Source organism: Haliaeetus leucocephalus, unplaced genomic scaffold (genome assembly GCF_000737465.1).
Source record: "Haliaeetus leucocephalus isolate CR32 unplaced genomic scaffold, Haliaeetus_leucocephalus-4.0 Scaffold155, whole genome shotgun sequence".
Taxonomy (NCBI): Eukaryota; Metazoa; Chordata; class Aves; order Accipitriformes; family Accipitridae; genus Haliaeetus; species Haliaeetus leucocephalus.
Window position 1 is genome coordinate 264,890 of NW_010972591.1, and position 23,550 is coordinate 288,439.

At 37.1% G+C, this 23,550-nt stretch overlaps 1 protein-coding gene across 5 annotated transcripts in view; it reads left to right on the forward strand.

Moving 5' to 3' along the window:
• CWF19L2 (CWF19-like 2, cell cycle control (S. pombe)) overlaps positions 1–23,550 on the forward strand; it is an 89,439-nt gene that overhangs the window by 28,597 nt on the left and 37,292 nt on the right. For 4 of the 5 annotated variants that reach the window (XM_010562098.1, XM_010562100.1, XM_010562103.1 and 1 more), the window contains 2 exons: positions 2,825–2,921; positions 6,653–6,742. In XM_010562098.1, coding sequence (XP_010560400.1) covers positions 2,825–2,921; positions 6,653–6,742 — 187 coding nt within the window. The remainder of the gene's footprint in view (positions 1–2,824; positions 2,922–6,652; positions 6,743–23,550) is intronic. The other variant, XM_010562099.1, reaches the window with a different exon arrangement.

Consider the following 23,550-nt stretch of genomic DNA (forward strand, 5'->3'; position numbering starts at 1 on the left):
GGGGGGGGGGGGGGGAGTGTGGAGCTGGGTGTTGCTTTGTGTGTGTCCTGTGTTGACCATAGCAAGCAACTAAGTGCGTACCCAGCTGCTTGCGCATTCTTTTTCCTGCAGAGGGAATTGGAAGAGCAAAAGGGAGAAAAACTCATGTATTGGAAACAGTTTAACAAGCTAAGGAAAGAGACAAAAATAAGGGATGCAAAGGCAGTCAGTCAGTCACCACCTCCCACCAGCAGACTGATGCCCAGCCAGTCTCTGATCAGCGGCTACTTTGGAAGACTGTGCTCCCCAGCTTTTATTGCTGAGTGTGGTGTTATGTGGCATGGAATAGCCTCCTTTGGCCACTTCTGGTCGGCTGTTCTGGTTGTGTCTCGTCCCAGCCTCTTGCCCACCCCAGCCTACTTGGTGGGGGTGCAAAGTGAGAAACGGAGGCGGCCTTGAGGCTGTGTAAGCACTGTGCAGCAACAGCCCAAACGCTGGTGTATTATCAATTCTGTCACCAGTTAAGTCCAAAGTGCAGCACCGTACGGGCTGCTATGAAGAACATAAACTCCATCCCAGCCAGACCTACTAAAGCATATAATTATTGAGTAGAAGTTAGTTATACCATTGCCTCATTTTTGCTACCTTAAAAGAAGCAACTACTCCTCTACAGTCTTATTTTTTTGTTAAACAATGGTGATTCACTTTTTAATTGCAAGTACAAAGCCTGTACCTTTTAGCTTTTGGTTACCACGTGTAGCAAGTGCAATGCTAATTGTCACTGGACAGAGCTGTAAATTTTGGGAAACTAGATTTTGTATGGAAGTGGTTTGCTTATTCGAGTTCAAAGAATTAAATTATTATGATAGACAATTATTTTCTTTTCCTCACAGAAGAGAACTAAGCATAGAAACTATTTAGCTGATACTTTCTTTTGCATGTGTTTTCTGGTTTAGTACTGTTAAACCCAGTTGTGCATCTTTGCTATTTTAATTGTGTTTCTTAGGCAATACAATTACCGAGCTGATTTATTAGTAAAGTGGAGATTACTTAGGCCTGGAAAACCATATAGCCTCTGTTTATTGACTTATTTGTTTCCAAGTTCCTTTAAGCTGACTCTTAACTCCGAAGCTTCTGTGTGTTTGAGATTGTGCATGACCTGTCTTCCTGTTTCCTTCAGTGAGAATTGTCTTTTTTTGGTAGAATTTTGTAGAATTCTGGCTTTTGGAACATTCCAGGTTTGGGTATGTGGGGTAGTTATCTGTTGGGAATAATTTATAAGCTGCTGCTTTCTTTTTCTTCCTAAAGTTTCAAGTCTTGCAATACGTGTACTCTTTCAGTGGTGTCAGTCAATCACAAAAAGTAAATCGTCATTGACGTGAAGGCTTGGATTAATAGGTGTTGCTAGTTCAGTTCCTCATCTCTCATGCTGACAATGTACCTTTTAAGTTTTATCTCTTCTAAAACACAGAGAATTTTTTCAGCCTATAAAGCAAAGTATTTTGGACAGTTATGACCCAGGTTAATGAAAAGTGCTGACTGGATGTCCAAGGGATCTCCCCAGAGGGAAAGTCCATCCAGCTAGTGTTTGCTGAAAATTGCGCTAATGTGACTGCTTCAGAATTTAATTTGAGACAAGATAAAAAGCAAATCAAAACAATGTCTGTAGTCTCAAAAAGTTCAGACAATGATTCAACTGCTAGCACTGCTTAAAAAAAGCATATATGAAATAATAAACACCTCTTGCTCCCTTTATTGAAATAGTCTGCCTTGTTTTGAAAAATACAGGTTAAGTAGATGTGAAAACTCCATCTTTGAGGATTCTGTTTCTGGTGAAGTTAATGTAAATATTCCTGGTGAGTTTTGGGGTTTTGGATTGGGCATCTTCAAGACAGACAAAAGTAACTTTGGTAATTTCCTCAGGGCTGGGGAGATCTGGCAGTTAAAGATAACACCATCTTCAAAGTTCTCCTGTTCTTCAAATCCTACAGGGTTTAACCATATGGAGTAATGAGTGAATTCTCTCGCTCTCTTTTAATAGCAGGAACCAATATCATAACTGTATTCTTATGTCTCTTTTGTGTTTTAGAGTTATATTTTTGGAGTTAGTTGGTTTTAGTCTTTCCTAGGGTTAGAGAAAAAGAAGCAAACTTGTTTGCCTTCTTGCAATAATTCTTAGAGACCTTATTTATTATCATAAGAACTCATACACTGACCTTTTAATATTAAAAGTAAGATAAAATACTATTTATTACTAGCTGTAGCTTCTCTAGGGTCACTTCATATTTTAAAAACTGTACGAGTTAATTTTCCATGGAAACTCTACCATATCAGCCTTATCATCTTTAAAAGCAAAGATTGTACTGTGAGCAGATAGTATGGGCATTTAAGTAGTTTTCAAGGGATGGAAGGCCATTTGGCTTACAGGAGAACTGGGAAACAGGTGATTTTGCTGGAGCTGAGAAGTAAAAGCATGACCAAAGTCAGAAAGGAGAATGACAGAGTGGGTTTAAATTACTCTTTCTGCTCCTCTTTTTCTTGCTTTTTGTTTGCTTATAACTGCTACTGTCTCTTGACTGTTTTTTCATGCTGAGAAAATGTTCATGGATAGTGCTTTTCATTTTAATTGATCTCAAAAGTAAAAGGAAACATAAAAATTTTCATTCAAGCTTTTTAGTTTCAGAGTCCTTGACAACTTCTGACTGCAAATATATTTTTACGGTATGTTATCAATTATTTTGACAATAGGAGCATATGTACCAGTACAGTAGGCACATAATACTTAATTACACAGGTGAATACTACATTGTTTTTTTATGGGTTTAGTACTGCTGGTGTTTTACAGATACACATCAAAGGATGAGCCGCCTCGGGTCCTTAGTGAAGAGGAGATGAACAGACTGGGAGCAAGGATTGTGAAAGCAGAACTCATGGGAGACATGGTAACGTCTTTGAAAAATTGTCATGATTTACTGCAATTTTTCTTCAAAGGTCACAGTGATTTAGCTGTTTAAAAAAAAAAAGTATTGATTCAAACAAATAAAGTCCTGCAAAATTTGATCAGGTAGGATTTGAAGATACTGCTTTTACTGTAACTTCTGCTTTAAATGCAGTGGTTCATAGACTAGAATAGAGGATTCAGGTCCCCAGGTTTTGTAGGCTGGGCAGCGTATCCAAAGCCTGTTGTCCTCTGCCTTTTTTTATAGGATTGAATGTCTTTTTATTAAGCAGGGAGCAGGTGAAAACTACAAAGCTCCCAGTGTGTGTTACAAGGTCGACAGTGTCTGGAGCTTTTGTTATTTCACCAACTTTGTCAAAACTAGATGCTTGTGGTCCATAGCTCTGCTGTATAAGCATGCTTATTAATTATGATACGGGAATATAAAACTGAAAGAAACTGCATAGGCCATTGCATGCAGCCCTGCAATGAGAACAACTATGTAATCCTTTGTAGTCAGCTTCACAGAATGTCTGCCCTGGGTGAGACTGGGTCCATGGAGCTGAGATAATCAGCTGCAGGTTTAAAGTTGCTTTAGGAGGCTTGTTTCAGACAGCAACCTGAAGGATGAAGAATTTCACTCTTTTGGAACACTCCAAGCTGTAGAAGTGTATTTTTTAAATTACATTAAGTATGGCTATAGTGAGTTAATTGCATTCAGTAGTACTGCCTGAAAGTTTCAATTATAGCAAGGTCATAGTCTGTTAGTTTTTAAGCTATGTTTTACAAGTGCTTGCTCTGAATAGCTGCTCTTAAGAAGTACTGCTGAAATTATTTGAAGGATATAATACAATAACATCTCTTAGAAGTGAATCCTATCACTATTGGCCTTTTTTTTTTCCTAAACATTGTTAGTGCACCTGTTTACCTTGCCTCTCGTGACAGAATATTTGCACCCCTAAGAAGTAATAAGACATGTTACAACTTCAAGTGCCAAATTAATATTTCCTGGGAGCCATCAATTCTTTGATTTGTGGGAAGTTTTAGAGTATTTGGCATACAAATTTATTGCTGGATTAGGACATGGTGTTGGTCTTTGTGAAAGCCCCTGTCACACAAAATTTTGTTAGGAGAGTGTCCATCTTATAAATATTTTCTTTTCAAACAGATTTTATATTCTGAATTCTGAGTGTTAATGATTTAAGTAGATGCCTCCATGTTTTAATCTGTAGTTGTCCTAGTTAATATACAAAAAAAATATACTAGTGAGGAAAAAATCTGTTTATGAATGTAATTATATGATAGGTTTGTCTAATGCAGGACTGGCGTTAGTCACTATCGTGGTTTCAGCCCAGCCGGTAACAAAGCACCATGCAGCTGCTCGCTCACTCCCCACCCCCGGCCACGGTGGGATGAGGAGAAAATACAAAGAAAAGCTCGTGGGTCGAGATAAGGACTGGGAGGGATCACTCCTCACTTATGGTCATGGGCAAAAGACAGGCTCAACTTGTGGAAGAAACAAAATCAATTTAATTTACTACAAATCAAATTAAAAAAAGGGTATTAGGAAGTAAAACCAAACCTTAGAACACCTTCCCCCCACCCCTCCCTCCTTCCCGGCTCAACTCCACTCCCGGTTCTCTCCACCTCCTCCCGCGCAGGGGGACGGGGAATGGGGGTTGGAGTCAGCTCACCACACCTTGTCTCTGCCGCTCCTTCCTCCTCAGGGGGAGGACTCCGCACTCCCTCCCCTGCTCCGCCGTGGGGTCCCTCCCACGGGAGACAGTCCTCCACGAACTTCTCCAACGTGAGTCCTTTCCGCGGGCTGCAGTCCCTCACAAACTTCCCTGGCGTGGGTCCTTCTGCGGGTCGGTCTTCAGTCACACGCTGCTCCAGCACGGGCTTTGCCATGGAGTCACGGCCATCTTCGGGAGCCTCCGCCTCTGCTCCACCGCTCCCCTCCATGGGCTGCAGGGGGACAGCCTGCTGTCTCGCCACGGGCTGCAGGGGCATCCCCTCCTCCAGCGCACCTCCCCTTCACTGACCTCGATATCGGCAGAGGGGTTCCTCTCACATTCCTATCCCCCCACTCACTACCGGTTCCCCTTCTTAACTCTGTTCTCCCGGAGGTGCTACCGCTGTCACTGATGGGCTCGGCCTTGGCCAGAGGCGGGTCTGACTTGGAGCCAAGGTAGCTTCTAGCAGCTTCTCAGAGAACGGGCCCTGTGGCCCCTCCCCTGCTACCAAAAAAACCGTGTCACACAAACCCGTAACAGTCACTTAAGATAATTATTTTAAGGCGTTTTCCTACAGGGGAAAATGATTGAAGCTATCTGTACACTACTTGCCATAAAGTACTGGGGAGGGGAAAGTTTTCCAAAGACTCTTATGGAGAGCAGCGAAAATTTGTAAACTTCTTTTTTTGTACTGCTCAGCTTCAATAGCATTGTCCAAATAAAAGTTTGGGCACAAGTGTGAGTTTTTTCAACCTGACAGTAACTGAATAAGAGTAATCTGAATAAAAATATAGAGGTGTTCTGTGGGGAGAGTGTGATTCTTTTATTATTCTACCGTTTTGACCAAAATAACGTAGCAGAGGCAAACGTTACCATTTTACTGTTAATTTTATATGCACATTTTTCTACATCTGCACTCTGAATTAACCTAATTAAAAAAAAAAAAAACCACAACCAAACACAGTATAAATAATAAAACAGCTAATTTTTGCCTTGTTGCTGTTTAAATATATTTTCATGGACTTTCTCTGGTCAAATTGAAAAGGCAGCTTGTTTAAACAAGTTCATCCCCACACACCGAACAGATGGTTATGTAACAGCCTGTCCTGGTGGCCAGAGCTCAAGGTTGACCATGTGGGACAAATGAATTCTGAATCTGTTTTTGTTAGTGACTTGCTGCTTGGTGTTGATCAAATGACTTAATTTTGGGGTGGCAAGTATAGGAATGATTGTTGGAGTCCAATCAATGAAATGGCAAAGTGGTCACAGTATAAATGGTTGTATTTCTTATAGGTTGATAGGTTGACACCTGGCAATTCTTAGCAAACCAAGATAGTAAAAAAATACTTGTATTTATTTAATAAACAGATGGATGAGAGAGCAGGAGCATCAAAAACAATTTACACAAGACTGTAAACAGTTGTCATTTTCCACCTCTTGTCCATTTTAATACCCAAAGTGAGGTCTTAAGTGCCAATATTGGACATGTGGTGTAGAGAGATGGGAAACTGCACAGCCAAAATGTCTAAGAGAGAGTTCCCTAGACCCACTGCGTGGGGGGTTGTGTGTACATATGTGAGTGTGTGTGTATATATATAAAAATAAATAAAAGGATATGTAGCATAACATGGAAAGGTTGTACACTTGATGTGTTCAGGCTTCCTTATTTGGCTTCCTATACATAAAGTAGTATCTATGCTTAGCTACATAGAACATTTATTAGTATAACTGAATAATGTTTAAGCATAATTTTTCTGGTGTTTTTATGACTGTATGTTTCTATACTTTAGATGCCTCTGTTCTGAACAATTTTTTATTTTTATCTCCAGTAAAGAATTGTGTGAATTATATTGATGTTTTCTTTAGTTTTTTTGTGTCATCCAAGTTTAAAAAAATATATCAAAACATAAAGAAATGGAATTAATAGTTAATTCTGATATAAAGATCTGTAGAGGTTTAAAATGGTTAAACTAATGGAGTACTACCACTTTCTTTGAAGGAGTTAGCTTCAAAACTTCAAGCAGAACTTGAGAACGCTCGCAAATTGAGAGAGACTCAAGGGCAGATTCCAGCAAAGTCTGGCAGAGAGGTAAGGGGAAAATATTCTTTTTTTCTTTATGCTAACACAATGGTATAATACAGGTAGCAGCTGAATTATAGGAAATGTGAAACGTACTTAGGAAAACTACAAGGTGTGACTTTAGGCAAGTTACTGTTCTAATTGAATTGTACTTTTTCATGGTAAACAAAACTTTCTCCATTGTACTTTAGTAACTTCCATAGGATTTTTTTTACTGGTAATATTTTCTCAGCAATGATATATATCTTCCATTAAAAATAAAACTGATATATGTCATGTTGTTGACTGTGCTGGCTGTCACAAAACTGATGTCTCTGAAGAAGCTGGCACTTCAAATGTTGTTCTTTTTAAAGGGTGGTGTTCAAGAAATGGATAGTAATCTTCTTCCATACCAACTTTGATATAGCTACAAGGAAACAGGGTCAGTATCTTCATGTACGAGCTCTGTCCTCATGATGGAGAGGAGACTTTTAGGCAAAAACTAATGTTCTTGTTCAATTTGACACCAATTCCACAGTGAAAATTCAGCTGCAAGTCAGCTGAGTTTGAAAAGCCACTAATTTTTTTTTTTTTTTTTGAAAAGGCTTCATCTCAGACCTCATACCTTGACTAATATTTCTCCAGTCTTTAGAAGACAGACTCAACTGGAGGTTAATGTGTGGCCTCTTGGTGACTACATTATGACAATAGCATTAAAGTAGGAAGTCTCAGACCTTGAACTCAGAAGAATTTAAGATTACAAAAGCTCTGTGTAGGTAGACTCTGCTTTGTTGCAGTGCAATTCTTAGGCATGTTCTTTGTGTATATACAAAAAAACCTGAATGAAGCAGATTGGAGTTGTGTAATTATACAGGAAAAAATCCATTCAGATTTTAAAATTGGAAAGTAGAGGGCATGTTATGGGTGGTCCTCAGAAATGCTGGTATGTAGGGTTTAGGGTTATTCCATGCGGGGTCCGGACGATAGAACACCAATATGATGATTAAAGTCGCTAGTTTATTGAGCCTAGCTGATCATTCTTATGCAATTCTCTAAGTTGGTTAGAAGCTTTGATTGGTTGCGACATGCAAGCATTTGGTGTCCACGCGCACAAGCATAAACTGTGATTGGTTACATCGATACTGTCCACGCGTATAAACATAAGATACAGTTAGTTATACTCACTTTGTACACGTGCATACACACAGGATATAATTGGCTATGTTAGCTACAGCATGTAAAACTTGTCTCAGTCCAATTGGTCGAGATAAGCCCCTGAATTGAGGTTGTTTGTGCCAAGTTCCCTTTATCGTGGAATGTGCACCTGTGTTTTTCTAATTGGGATCTTTCTTTTTCTATCTTCTTGTTTATTCTGTTCAAGGCCTTCTAAAGGCGTCTGGAACGCTCTTGTGACCATGAGCTACTTTCAGGCCCAGTAACTAAGTTCCCTATAATCGAACCCTACACTGGTAAAGACTTCTTCCTTAGAAATTGAGTCACGAATAACAATTTTGGTCAGCCTTAGTCTTAACTATAGTCTGATTTTTATTTTAATTTCTAATTAATGGATTTTTAGAACTAACAGCATGTAGTCATTGCAAAAGTACCAAATGTAAATACTACTTTAATTTTCAGAAAGGAAAAATAATTAAAAAAAAAGAGTGAAAACATACTTAGCGTGAGGCCTCTCTTTCTAGCTCTCTTGATCCTGAGGGCAGTTGATCTCACAGCTTGTGCTTTTACCAAGTGATAGGCTGCTCTGCAAGAGGGAGATTCCTCCCTACATGTAGAAACACCAAGCTCAGCAATGCAAGGGTTTGACGATTCAGAAGGATAAAGTGACAAAGAAGAAATAGTCTGCATCCTTCTGGCCTGACATGGGTCCTGATCTCTCTCTGGACTGGCATCTGAAAAATGTATGAGTAGTCCAGGAAGAGCCTTACTGAAAAAGAATGGTGTATTATAGACTTGGCTAGATTGGAAATGCCATCTTGCTGTCCTAAAGCCTCAAAGGGATTGACTTACTCACTTCTACTCATGGATATGCTATAAGATAATTATGATCTTTGTTTTATCTTTTGTGTGCCTGTCCATATTGTTTTGCACTCTTGTGTGCTTATTTACTCAAGCTGGGTCTTGGGACTTAGAGGCCATGTCCATTCCTTGCCCTGCATTCCCTTTTAACATGCTGGAAAAGGTTGTGAATACCCCTAGTCTGCCCCCTCTTTCTTCCTCTCCTGTGGGAGCTTGACTAAGCCCCCATTGACCACCTTAGTGTTGTAATTGATAGAAGCTTCTTTGGAAGATTGAAGGGATTTAAAAACAGGGCTCTTTCCTCTCTGAAGTATCTTGGATGCAAAATATCTACCTGTATGAGTTCCATGTTGGCTCTCTGAAGCTCAGGATCAGCTGCTTACATAATTCCAGATGTAGAAGCTTGATTTTAAGTCTGTTCATCTCAGAATGCCTATTTTTATGTTAGAGTCCATCTGTCTTGCAGCAATGTTCTTTAGTTTGTGGGAGCCAGCACTGTTGACAGTCCTGCTGTTTTGGACTTTCTGTGGTTTGGCAATGCAAATAGTTCCTTACAGATACAACGGGCTTGATGTTTGTAATTGTGGGAAGGTTAGCTCCTGAGCTGCATCATGCCAGAACAGTATCAACCTCTTTATAACTTGCTGTAAAGTAGCTTAACTTCTTTGGCAGACTCCCCTGACCATAGTGAAAACCTTGAAGTTTATTTGAAGTCATTCAGGTTTTAATTACTGCCAGGGCTTGCTTTCCAGAGGGTGAAGGTCCTCCTTTACATTTTAGAGGGTTGCTGTCTTGTCTTTATGAATATGCCTTGCCTGCGCCTGTTTCATGGCAACTTCTAGCCTGTATTATGTGCCTTTTGACTGTGAACAGTCCAGTAAAGCTGACATTTGCTCTGTCCTAAGTCCTATCCTTGTGATAGTTGCCAGGGTAGTCTTACTGGCTTTACAGCTTCAAACTGATACCGTATTACTGGGACACAAGCAGAATGTGTTGGATGCTCCTGTGTATCAAGGGCCAGCTATATCACACTGTGTGTCTGAACAGCCCAGATGTCATAACACAAAAGAGGCTGATTTGTGAAGGTGCATTTGATACTGTATTAATCAGTCTTTCTATAACATTGACCACCCAAACGATAGCCTCAGTCAGTTCAGCCAGATGTATTGGAAGTAAGATAGCTGAAGCAGTTTTCACAGAAGTGGTTTTCTGAATGGATGTCCCAAAGTTTGATAGCTTTGCCTGTGCTACAGATAACAAACTCAAAAGCATTTTGTTTCGGGCAGGTCTGTCTCTGGTTCCTTGGAGCGGCATGGCCAATGTCATGCTGAAAGGTCCTGAAACATGGCTTTGGTTTATTTTCACTTCTGTTGGGAGAACTGGGGAGATAAATCAGGAAGCAGGGAAGGCAATTCTGAATGCATCTCCCTAGGGAGGCTTTTTTTTTCTTCTTGATTAATTGAACATGGATCAGTTTCCCAATTCAGTTCACTGTGTGACTTAATGAAGACTTGTGCTAGTATAAGGGGGTGTGCATGGGTGGCTGAGGTTTGTACAGAGGACAGGATCAATTCTTTTGACAGCGGTGCTTGTTTATTCTGCCTTAAAGTGATCAAGAAACTACAGACTTGAAGGGATTGTAAAGTGGTAGCTTAAATCCTGGTTTTATTTATTTGTTTGTTTGTAAGTGAGAACAGAGGCAAATCTAGCTTTTATAGTTTATTTGATTTAGACAAGAATTCTACCCCAAGCAACCCCAAAAATGTGGTTTGGAAGTACAGTTTTCAAATACTGATGTTTGGTGCTTAAAAACCTTACATTTATTAGCTGATATATTTCACCAAGTGTACAGATCCTGGTAAGACTATTTTGTTACTAGTTTTTGTTTTGGCCAAAGTCATCCGTTGTTTTGAAACCTGTTCTTTGTGATGCATTTAGATGTTGCAAGTAGAGATTTCCAACTGAAAGATGCCAAAAAGCATGAATGTATACATCTTTCTGAACTTAGAATAGCAAGAAAATTGTAAAAGATACTGAAGGAGAAGAGAAGTCTACAGATGCATCCTGAGTAAGCCCACTTGGGTAATTTTATAGCAAAAATTTACCTTTAGGAAGAGGATTGTTGTTGTTGTTTTCTTTTTTTTTTTCTTTTTTTTTTTTTCTTCTTTGTTGTTGGTAGTTAGTGTGATGTTTCTATTAAATGAAGTGAACACCCACAAATAATAATGTTATAGGTTTTCTGTGTATGAAGTTATCCCAGGATAAAATTCAGTACAGGCTAAAACATGTTTGGATTCTCTTGATACTGGAAAAAAAAAAAGTAACTTTGTCTTAAACCATTTTTCAGCAGTATTGAAGTGTTCCTTTTATGTACTACCAGCCCTCATTTTGCCTGTCTAATATTTGATTTGTTTTTAACTACTAGCCTTCCATGTGTCTAAAGTGCAGACAAGATGAAAATTTATTAGTTGAGTTGTTCTTAAAATTGTTTGTGGCTTTTGAGTGGCTTATAAATGGAATTCTTTTGCCTGAATTGAGATATGAATTTTTCAGTAAAATTTATGTGTTTTTTTTGAAGAGGTTAGTTTATACATATATATATTCCTCTTGAAGACATATGAGTAGCTGTTATCTTGTGTTTTTGGTACTTCATGAAAAATACTAGGTAATATTGTTTGGGGATATTGGTTCACTAATGTTGTTTAATTTTTTCCACATTTTTTTTTCCTCCTTAAATATTTAATTTCTCAATTGCACTTTTCCCTACTTCTTTCCTGTAGCTAATTTTTTGGATAAAATATCTATATCTATAAATAAATACAAATATATACACACACACACACATATATATATATATATGAAACCCAAATAGAGGGTAGGTGTTTTTTAATGGCTTCTGAACTGGTGTGCTATCATAAGTATTTTCCTAGTAATTTGTGTTAGGAGAGCTAAGAAGCATTGCTGTTATCAGGCTTAATGCCTGAATATGCAGTTAAGAAGATAGAAGTTTTCTGCTTTACAGTAAGCAGAAGGGCTGTGAGAGGACACCACTGTGTATCAGGCTGCCATAAGTTGGGAAAGCTCCTTGGTACCAAGGCTTTGTGAAACAGAACACAAGACTAGACAGGAGGATAGTTGGAGGTAAAAGGTAGATTTATTAATATTTCTCTTTGCACCTCTAAATATGTTAATATCCTTAAGTGCATCACAGGTTATTTTCTGTATTAGTAACATTAAATAAACATTTTGATCCTAATATTTCTAGTTTGAAACATGAAATTAGATTGGAACAACAGTTTAAGCACTCTAGACGCTGAACAAGCCTGACTTACGGCACATTGGAGTAGATAGCTCTCATGGGGTAGACAGACTGTGTGTGTTTTAAATGGAAATTCTCTGACCAAAAGCATGAAGTACAAAATGCATAGGTGTCTCAACTGGTTTTGTATGTTCAGCTCCAGGGAGGGAGACATCGACTTGTCTGAATGTAGCATCCTGAAAGTCTGTAGATGGAAGTTACTTGTGTGGTGTTGCATGCTATGTGGATGTCTCAGCTTGGGTAGAGCCCCTCTGTTCTTCACTGCAGGGTACCTTAAGTGTGTAGTCCTATAAATTTTAGTAGGATTACGGTTAAACTATCTGTTAAGTGAAATTTGGGGGCCTTAATGGCTATTGTACTCAAATACTTGAGTCACATGTATACAACTGCAATGAGTGCATGTGCAAAGACCCTTTTTAAAAGGATGAATTAAAATGTCAATTGTGCTTGTTTTGTCTTTACATTTGAGAAAGAGGCAACCTTCGAGCCTATGGAAATCAAAAAACTGAGTGAATATGAAAAGAGGCATGTGGGCTGTATGAAGGGACCAACCCTGAATTAAATATTTTAATTTAACTTGTGATAGAATTAAATGATGCTTATTTTCAGATGCTTATGTCTAATTTGTCACGGGCATTTTGAGAAAAGCAAAGTTGCAGTCTGAGCCCTAGTGAAACTATGTAAGAGAAGGGTACTGTACCATAGGGTTTCTGAGTTAGGATAGGTGATGAAAATTAGTACTTACTGAATTTAAGGAGACAGCAGAAAATTGTGGAGACTTCAGCATTTAAAAAATAACTTCCATGTGTTCATGGTTTACCTCTTAATTACAGTTTGTATTTCTGAAAGTACTACACAACTCTTGATTTGAGTGTGTTGGTTATGAGGATGTTACCTCTGCCATTGTCAGTACCAGTCATAATTGATGTGATTTATGCTTTTATTCTGTACTATTGCTTAACGAAATATATCTGGAACATTAGCACTCCTTTTGAGGCTCATCATTTGCAATGGTTTTTGGTAGTACAAAAATTGGGAGGTAAAATTTAAATGAGCAAGAGGCAGAATATGGAATATTTCAGTTGGAAGGGACCGACAATGATCATCTAGTCCAAATTGAAAAGGCAGATTAAAAACAAGAGGGAAAAAGGTGATTCTTCACAGAATGGTTGCTCCAGGGTGTTGTGGATGCTGAGAGCTTAAGTAGATTCAAGGAGAGACTGGACAAGTTCATGAAAAATAAATCCCTTGAGGATTGTACAGAAATGATGTCTGGCGCTTAATTGCTGAGTCACAAACGCTTGGAGGTATCCTTTCTTTTTATACTCTTAATTAGGCATTCACTTTTGGCTACTGCTGGAGAAGGTATGTTAGGCTTTGGTTTGATCCAGTATAGCTGCTTTTATGTTTTAATCTGCATGTAGAAAGTGCTTTTTATGGGGATTCCAAATAATTTATGGTGTGCATTATTTGTGTGGTTTGCCTTTTCAAATTTTCAGAATTTTTTTCCATCTCTTCTCATGCTTCCTTCAGTATGGTCCCTGCATAAGAATTAGAGTCAAATCTGCTAAATGAAAAACAGTTTGCTTTTGTGTTGCTACAAACTGACTTAATTGTGTTTTTTGTTTTTTTGGGGGTTTTGTTTTTTTTTTAGTCAGGAAGTAAATTGACATGATACAAAATTAGGTAAATCTAGACTCAGTTCATGGTGGTGGATGAATGAAGTATAAATATATGTGTTTTTTTAAAACTGTTTTCAATTCCAAATGAAGTAGGGCCTATAAGAAAAAAAGCTTCTCAACCCTAAGCCTGTTACTCTGTTCCATAGCACTTAATCAGTATGCAGGAAACGGAAAGTAGTCTCTGCTGAGCAATTGCTAGAGACAGTTCTTAATAATGATGAATTGTGTTTAAAATACAGAATCAATACAAAATTGAATGAAAGCAGAAGGTGGTACTTTAAGCAAAATAACATGGTAGAGGATACACTATTGTAGAGTATTTAAAAGAAGAGAGTGACGTTCTGAAAAAATAGAGAAATACAGGCTTTTCTGTCATGCGTTTGAGAAATTGTAAGGAAAACGTGAATGATTTCAGCATAGCAAATCTTTATTTGAATAACTGAATTTTCTGTGAAAGTCCATCAGCCTTCAGTCTAATGTGATTAATTTAATAAATATATTTAAAGCATAAGGAATTAAACAGTGATTGAGACAAATATATATACAGAAACACACAAAATATATAAATATATATATATTCCACAAGATATATTTGTTCCTCAAGATAGAGCAAAAAAAACTCAGAAAAAAAAAAATCTGAAGTTTTTCTGATGAAGGGTATGTAGTGCTTCTGTGAAGCCTCTTGGGCATGAAAGATATCTGTAGAGCAATAGTCCTCAATTTTGGCAGGCACCGTATTTCACTTTACATAGGCATCTGACTGACATGATGCTGCTTTAAAGGAGATAACTTTCTAGGCTACCTGTTTCATCTGTAAGAGTAACACTCTCCAGTCCATTGTTTGTGCATCTTGGGTGGAGAAGATTTATAGTGCAAGGAAGACTTAATTTAGCTAGTTTTATGGCATAAGGAGGCCACGTCTTTAGTGAAAACCTTCCTGATAGCAAAAGCTTCATGTACTTCAAATGCTTCTGCATTTTTTTATTTAATTATTCTTCCCAAGTATAGATAATGATGATTAGGATTAAGGATGATTAGGTTTCCAACACCTCCTTTTACAAACTACATCCGAACACAAATTTTGATGGATTGAAGGTCTGTTGTTTAGTTTGGATCCCTGCATTAGAGTCCAGACTGAGAGAGAATTCTGGGGAACCTAGCTCAGTATAAATGATTTTATTTTTTTTTCTCCTTCTTTTTGAAGAATTATTACTTACCTTTTTTTTTTTCTGAAAGGAAACTGAATACAACTTGGCTTATACCTCAAATCCTATTTATGATAAAATACCATCCATTGCATAGCATTATGTGTAGTTTTGCAGTAAGAGAGACAGGATGGAACATGCTGGATCTTTACCCAGAGAAATTTTTTGCAGCACAGTTATTATCCCAAGACAAGTAAACCATATGACATTAGGAGTAGCTGAGGAGAATCAGTTGTGGAACAAACCTGAAATAATATTCTATTGGTTCCAATAATGATAATAGGGAAAAATGAGAATGTTTCTTTATTTTTCACATGTTTTCAAGATTGGCTTTTTCAAAAATAGCTTAAAAATGACAGTGATTCCTTGGAAAACGAGCCAGTTATCTAAAAGTAAAATAGTGTGTTGATTGTGTGTGTATATGTGAGTATACATGTAAAATTTAGATAGTGTTTAATACTTTGGAATAGGAAGTGAAAGAAAGAAGAAGAATCAGTGCTTCTGATGTGTGTTTTTTTTTCTTTACACCCCCCCCCCCCCCAACACCAAACAAAAAGAAAACCCAAACACCAAATCATACTAAAAATTAACATTCAAAATTGCAGGTGTGCCAGCATATTTAATTTTAGGTTTGGGAATTGAGACTATAAACAGATATTTTTCTGCAGTAAAAATATTTGGTTGTCAAAATTTACCTGTAATATATTTTAATAACACATGGTTGAGTGGCCTTTCATTGTGATATTCCTAGTGCAAAACTTAAATACAATTGTGGTAATGCTTTTAGACTTACGATATATAAAGAATCACTAAAAAAATTATTTAAAACTGCTTCTCAGAAAAATGTAGCTGAGACACTTGTATAAAAACTAGAATGCTGGGGATTAATGATCCTTGCTAAATGCACGATAAAAATCTGTAATTTCATTTGGAACTTCAGATGGTGGGGAGATACAGCAACAGATGGTTCTTGGCCTGTTTACTCTCAGATGTTTTCAGTTCATCATGATTTCTAATTCCTGCTGTTCCATCACACTTGAATCTCATCTGCAGGATGGCTGTGCCATTCTTTCTTCAGCAAAAGTTTGTATTTGCCACACAAAGGGTTGACTATCTCTAACTGGAACAGGGAATAATAAAGTGGACATACTTTTGCAGAACAGCTTTAATATCATTAGTGCATACTTTTTAAAAATAATAGGTATATGCTGTTTCTGGTGAGTGTATTTCCTGAACACTCTTGTTGATGTCAGTAAGAGAAGATTACACAGTTACTTATGAGACAAAAATATAATAAGACAAAATGGCTTAACTTCCTGAATGAAATCTATAGGAAATTGTTTTTTGCAATTAAAGTACTGGAGAAATTGTATCAGTAACTAAATGATGTAAAATATCTTACTGGTTTTGGTACATACAACAGGTATAAAAGGGCAGAGTGGATAAAACCTCTTAGAGTTCAAACTGATAATACAAAAGCTTTGGAGTATGCTTTGACACTGGAAGCAAAAGCTGTACCCGAGTGCCATGCAGCACTTGTAGTTGACGGTGCCATTTTTAATAGCTCTGTTTTTCTCCTAATACTATGTTGAATTTCTACATGTTTTTACTGCTGTATCTACCCTTTCACTGTGTTTCCTCAGAGTAAATTCTAGTTTTCTTGACAAATTTGACACACCCCCAGCCCCAAGAAAAAACAAAAGCAAAAACATTCCTGGAAAGCCTTTCTGGTGCAGGAGATACTTCCAATCTGAAATGGAACAGTAGAACCTCACTGATGCTTCACTTGGTCCTCACACAGCTTTGGTAAATATATGGTATTAAACCTTTTTGGACTGTAAAATAATTTACATGTAAAACCATTTATAAAAGTGTGAACCATAAATTAACAATATATTTTGTATGTTTAAGCAATGAAACACAATTATTGTGTTCAAAAAGAGGTTTTGAAAGGAGAATTTGATCAACTGATGACTGTTGGGACCAGCTGGTCTTTAGTGTAGTTACATGTTAGGTCTCATTAGCTGTTGTTACCAACATAAAGCAGAAACATTTTATAGGCTGTTTAAGAGGATCAATTAAACTATGCACCCATACTTCTAAAAGGAATGAAAACATTTGGCTTTGGGCCAGCACATCTGGATAATGAGAGACATTCAGCTAGCAGCATGGTTTGCAAAGTTGTACGTGTGAGGTTTTTGCAGAGGTTCTTCAGAGGTGCTGCACTGATGGCTGTGGAGAGTGGGGCTCTCCACTGGTGTCTGGAATGGAAGTGCCACTACCAGTGTCAGTGTTAGCGTTACCATTCTGTTCTGCCTGTCTAGGTAAGATGTTACAGGCTCCTTGCTTTTTCAAGTCTTTGGCTTTCTTCTGATGTCTTCCAAAATAACAGCAGTGATAATGGCTTGAGAGTATGATATACATGAGTAGAAGCTTAAAAGGATGTGGAATTAAATCTTTGTTCTGCAACATCTAATTGTCCGCATTCTTCCTCTGCTTTTTTTTTTAAGACCCTTTTCTAGATATATTCCTTTAATAATAATATTTCCAATTGGACTACCTCTCTTTATAATAAAAATGCATTATTAAGCTCCCTCATACGCCTGAATTACTATTTTTTGGTTGGGTTAATATGTTGCTTTCAGTTTGTAAAATTACCTTTTCTGATGCTACAGTCTCTGAAAGTATCTCATATACCAGATCTAGGGTTATGTGGCTTTCTGACATCCAATATTATTGTTAAGTTCAACTTGATCACTTTAGTTTTCCCTAGTACTAGGCACATCACTGGACACGTTACAAGCTGCTGTAAGTTATACATTACAAGTTCCAATCTTACTTCCACGGGCTGGCAGCACGACTCTTACTGAATTTGATTTGAGGTTTGTGTGCGTGTCCATTCTACTCACGAGATATTATTCTGATCGCCCTAGCTCAGAGATGCTCTACGACAATGAGTACTGAGAGCAAATTGATACCGAAAAAGCTGCTCAAAGAAACTCTCTAAGACTCGATTTTGGAGTTTTAGAAAGCAGGCGTTCTTTACTGCAGTGCTGGGTGCATGGGGGATCACTCCACCTATTGTGCACACTGTCAGGCCTTTTGGTTGTGCAGGTTAAGTACATGTTCTACATACATATTCACTAGATTTCCGAGAAATGTTATATACATTAGTTTTCCGGGAAACTATTAGCATATGCAAATGTCCTTTACATAGGTGCATTGAAGGTCTCTGGTGGTCTTCAGGAGTGCTCTGGTGGTCTTCCATAGTTTTCCTCACTTGTCCGCTACTTGACACTTCTCGGATGATTCTGTGCAGTGTGATCTTCTGCATGTTTGATACATGTTATCCTAAAGAATGCTCGTTAGTGCTTCTATTATCTATGTTTACATTTTGACATAATTCACATGGATACTTCTAAACTAAGTTACTTAAAAGGGCTAAAGTCCTTATCTTCTTCAGTGGGGGCTTGTCTGGGATGGCCCAGAATCTGCAAGGCCATCCAAAAGCAATTTCTCACGCATTTTGCAACATACAGAACCCCCCATCCACCACTGATCAGCAAACAATTGGGTAAAAAAACAGCAGCGCCATTGTATTCAGAAAAACATCCTGCATCAAAATAGAAAGATTTTTGAATGCAGGGATGATTGGGGGCATTCAATATAAAGAAGAGATGAATAAGAAGGTCAGGTTACTTATTCTGAGTAATAAACAGTTTAGCTAAAATACCTTTTTTTGTAATATAAGAACAATGAATTGTTGAATTTAAGGGGCAACTGATTTTGTAGCAATAAGACAAAATTTTTAACACAACATGTTATTAACCTGTGTCACTCACTGACTGGGGGAAAGAAAGGATAGAGACCAAACAATCAGTAGTTATCTAAGTACCTAATCCTTTTCTAATAATTAATGTTTTCACTTATAAAAAGGAGCTATGGTTTGGAGTTTTTGTTTGGTGGTTTGGGTTGGTTTTTTTTTTTCAGTCTCAGGCTTTATATGTAAACCTAGCACTACCTGATGAAGATACTCTTCTGTAGACTTGTTAATTTCTGTGTTACAGCCTGCATTAGATTTTCTAATGCTTCTCCTCACTGTTAAGCACAAGGTCCTGATTATGGCAGACCAGCTTTCTGATCTTGTAAAAACTTTTTTTGAAATCCTATTTCTGTATTAGCTTAATACCTTTTGAAGTTATAATAGTGATGCTTATTACTATGTTTATTGAGTCTTTCTTGAAATACTGAATTTTTAACCTAGTTAGAAGTTTGCTCTTGCTTCCCTTCCTCATGCTGCTATTTCTCTTAATCTGATTTTTTTTCTGCTATAAGAAACCCAAATCAAAGATATGAGTTTTATACAGTGGCCTGCTGTTACAGACTTGTGACCATTTTCATTTCATCTTGTTGTGAGATCCAAACCTTGGTCTTCCTATGGAGAATGGTCTGCCTACTGATTTTATAAGTATTACCTCAAAGTTGACAGTTCCATTATTCATAACAAATGGCAGAGCCTGAAGGGTAGCTTAGGTGCTTTGAAACCTATGTTACATGGGGACTCCAGGTAGTGACTACACTGACTGCAATGGTGACACATGCTCTTATAAATAGCCAGCACTGAAGGAGGCATACTGCTCCCTCTAAATGAGACTGGCTCATCCTTCTGGTAACTGTGGTGATGGTGTGTAAATGCACCCTGAGAACCTAACAGAAGGGTCACTGATGTGGGAGAAGAAAGAGTAATGGAAGAGAACAGGAGACAGTGGATGGAAGAAATAGCTACATCCAGCACTCTGAGAAGTGGTAGATGTCTTCTAGACACTAACTAGATATTATAATATAAAGACAGACTTTTCCAATAGAGGAAAAAGATTATATTCAAAGCATTTTCATTGGCCATAGACAGTAAGAGAAAGGAAACAGGTTGTATGCTTAGTCCAGCATCTAATTTGTCCATAGCTAGCATTTAGTTGTAGAGGATTGTTCCTTGCTGAAAAAGGTTGCTGAGCTTTGTTATTGCTTCGTTACACTGTTCTGGTACCATTTTAGTGTAGCTTTCGGTAAACATTTGCAGACAGCTCTCCAACTCACACAGCATGCAGCTTTTTGTTGGCTGAGTAATTAAAAAAAAAAAAAGTTTGTTTTTCCTAGCTCTGGTTGCCCCCTATCTCACAATATACTGACTCTTAAAATATATTTTATTCTCTTTAGCTATTAATATTGAAAACCAGTTCCAGTTGAGTAGATCCTATCTCAGATGCTTGGCCTGCTTACTCCCTTTGTTCAGCTACTCCAGTGTCTGTTCCTCAAATTAAGCTGTCCACCTGGTGGCACAGTTTTTCCATTTCCTCCTTCTGGATTATGGAACAGGCATCATCTGTGGAGAGTTCAAAAATCTTTTTCAGAACCGCATTTTATTTATTTATGTATTTAATTTAAAGCATTTATCTTTCAAAACCAGACTTGCCTGCTTTGTTCAGTTGGGTGTTAATCACCGTATAGTGGTTTGTACATTTGGTGAGAACAACTGTGTACTTTGCATATTTAATTGGCCTGAAGTAAAAATTCATGTTCCTCAATTAATGTCAACAAACAATTCCGCTCTGATTCTGTAAATACACACTATCTTTGTTTGTTTCAGACTGCAAATTATATAGTTTGTGTAGCAGTCGTCACAAGATTCAGGGATAGTGGCTGAGCCTCTTTTCCAGTTTCAACTTTAACATTTAATAATATGTATCCTATTTAAAGTACTTTAAATATATTTTTAAACCTATATTGTACTTATATAGATAGAGATAATATTTATCTGTTAATTATCAAGTAATATATTACTATCACCATTTCTGTTTATAATATAGCTTATTACTAAATATTAAACATATTAAGCTATTAATTCAGAAACTTGAGAGGTTTAAAGTAAGCTATGTAATGCCATGCCACTGCATGAAGAAGTAATATACTTTCTAGATATTAAAAGCAAGTTAAAACAGAAGCAAAAAGCCAGACTCAAGTGAATCTCTACATAAAGCATAAAAAGATAATTCTTGCCTCTTTTATGAAAGATGGTAACAGTTCCTGGGAATATTTGTAAGGTTGCCTGGACAATTTCACAGTTTGTTAGTAGGAAAGAAAGTAGTTAGTCTATTCTTGTGCTATGCTGACTGGCACATAGGTGTTACTGTATACCATGTCGTATAGTTGTAGGAACGCAAGTCTATAAATTTATAAAGAAAATATCAACAGATAAAGTGAGAGTTTTAAGTACACTCTTTCAGTTAGATTGGTATCCACGCTCCTTTAAATTCTTCAGTAAAGTCTAATACTTCTGTGAGTCATGGCTTTTCCCTGCAGAGGATCTTTCCCAGTATGCCACATTTGTTCAAGTGTAGAGGAGTTCTTTATTATGCTTGTGTGAGTTTGTCCATTGCAAATGTTAGATGCATCGCCCCTTAATTCCCAGAATCAGCCTTTGGTGCATTTTAAAAGTTTATGTTAGTTTATGTTGTAATTGCCACCTTCTGCTATTTCTGTAATGAGACCTATTTAAGTGATATAATTCATGCTGAAGAATGTGGACATTATGTATTGCAATTCTTTTTGGGAGCTGTAGTGAAAATAATCTCTTCATAGCAACTTGCATGAAAACTCTTTTTACTGATATTTCAATTTAAAGATGATTCCTAAAGTTTGTTCTGTTTTTAAAAAGAAAAAAGTTGTTAAATAGGAAGATCTTATCTTGAGAATGCAAATAATGAAGTTATTATTCAAATGTCATCATCTGATACTGCTATAACCATTTCAGCATCTTTTTTTTTCTACCAGAAAGCTTTCTGCTTCTGATGTGTTTAGAAATAGCTTTAATATTTATTGTTAGTAAGATCCTCCTCAAAATCAACTTTTACCTTGCCTTTTTATGTTAATACAATTAACTTTCTATATTTATGCTGTGTTTTTAATTCAGTTCTATTTAGACAGGATTTTGACTTCTGAAGGATGTCTTTGCCTCTAATAACATCTTTAATCTTCTGAATAATCATGCCTGGTGTATTTGATCCATTGGATTCATCTTGGTTCATAGTATGCATTTCCTTCTAGTCTCTAACATGACTTCACATTAGTCTTCATGCTGTCCATAATTATTCTATCCTTTTATCTGCTCTTTTTAATTTCTCTTTGATGAACTACTTTTTTTGTACCTTGTCTTCTAAAGCTAAATATCGCTATAGTTTTTTTGCCTTTTCCTTTTCTCTGAAATATTAAATCTAAATACATTATGGTCAGTCTCATATGCCTTGTGTCAGGACTCTGGACTTTTTGAAATTAGGAAAAAAAACCCCCAACCCTCACAAAACCCACAAACCTGCCAGCTCTAGGATTCTGAATCAAAGAATTCAGTATGTATTATATCTAAACGTTTATCCTCTGCATCATTTCATGTTGTGTAAATCAGAACCTGCTGAAGTCTCTCATTAGAACTTACTAATGCCTTACTTTCTTCCTCTCTAGTTTCACTGTACACATCTATGGTTCCTAGTAGTTTTCTAGCCCTTCTTGGTTTTAAAATAAACCAGCAAAACCCCAAACATGATGATTCCATACTCTTCTTAGGCAACTGTACTGTTGTTCTACACTCCTTAATGTTAGAAGAAACTTTCTAATACCTAATGTGCATTTCTTCTGCAATGTAAACCTTTTAGTTTTCCTCTTATTCATCATAAAAGGTTTTGGCAAGCAGAATATGAGTTTTTGTAACCTACCAGCATGTTTTCCCTAATCTTGTCTTCCTTCTCTTCTAACTCTTTTTTTTTTTAAAAGAACTTTTTCTTGTCCTCTGGTCATTCCTCTTGCTTTTTTCCAGTTTCTCTCCTGTTAAGTTTGCATGTTTCTTGAAGGGTAATGCCCCAAATAGGTTGTGAGGCCATCTGAAGTTTTGCATGTTGAAAAATTGAAGTATTTCCACACAAGTCAGCTTATACTGGTATACATCTTGTATATGTGTTCCAGTATAATGCTTGTTTTTTTCCACAAAACATAAGTTTACTTGGTTTGTGAACCATTCTGCATCTCCAAGATCAAAGCATTCACCTGGAGAAAAGATCATACCTAGATAGGACTACTTCCAAAACCAGAAGCTTATCAGCAGCTTAGTGTTTGGTGGCAGCTACTGAGTATTATATCATGCTAAAATAACGAAATGTTCTAGTGCTGTGTTTAATTGGGAATTGCTTATTGCTAGAATAAATACACAACTTCAAAGGGCCTCATGGGACAGTATTTATCGAGAAGCTGAGAAAGTGACTTCTGAGGCAGAACTACAGCACCTTTAAACAGTAAAAGGTGGGAAGGAAACATATGCCTATTTATGTGGATGATCATTAAACATGGAAATAAAGCATTGATATCTGTATCAAACATGATACTTTTACTTTAAAACATTCCAGAAACATGTCCAAAATCATACTTCTAAGAAGTTAATCATTGTTTATGGGCGAATTTGGTCATTTTTCTTCTCTCAGTCTATAAAAGGCTTTTTTGCAAAAAGGTTGGGGTTTAGGTGTTTGATTACTGTATTGTATTTTTGCTTGATATTCA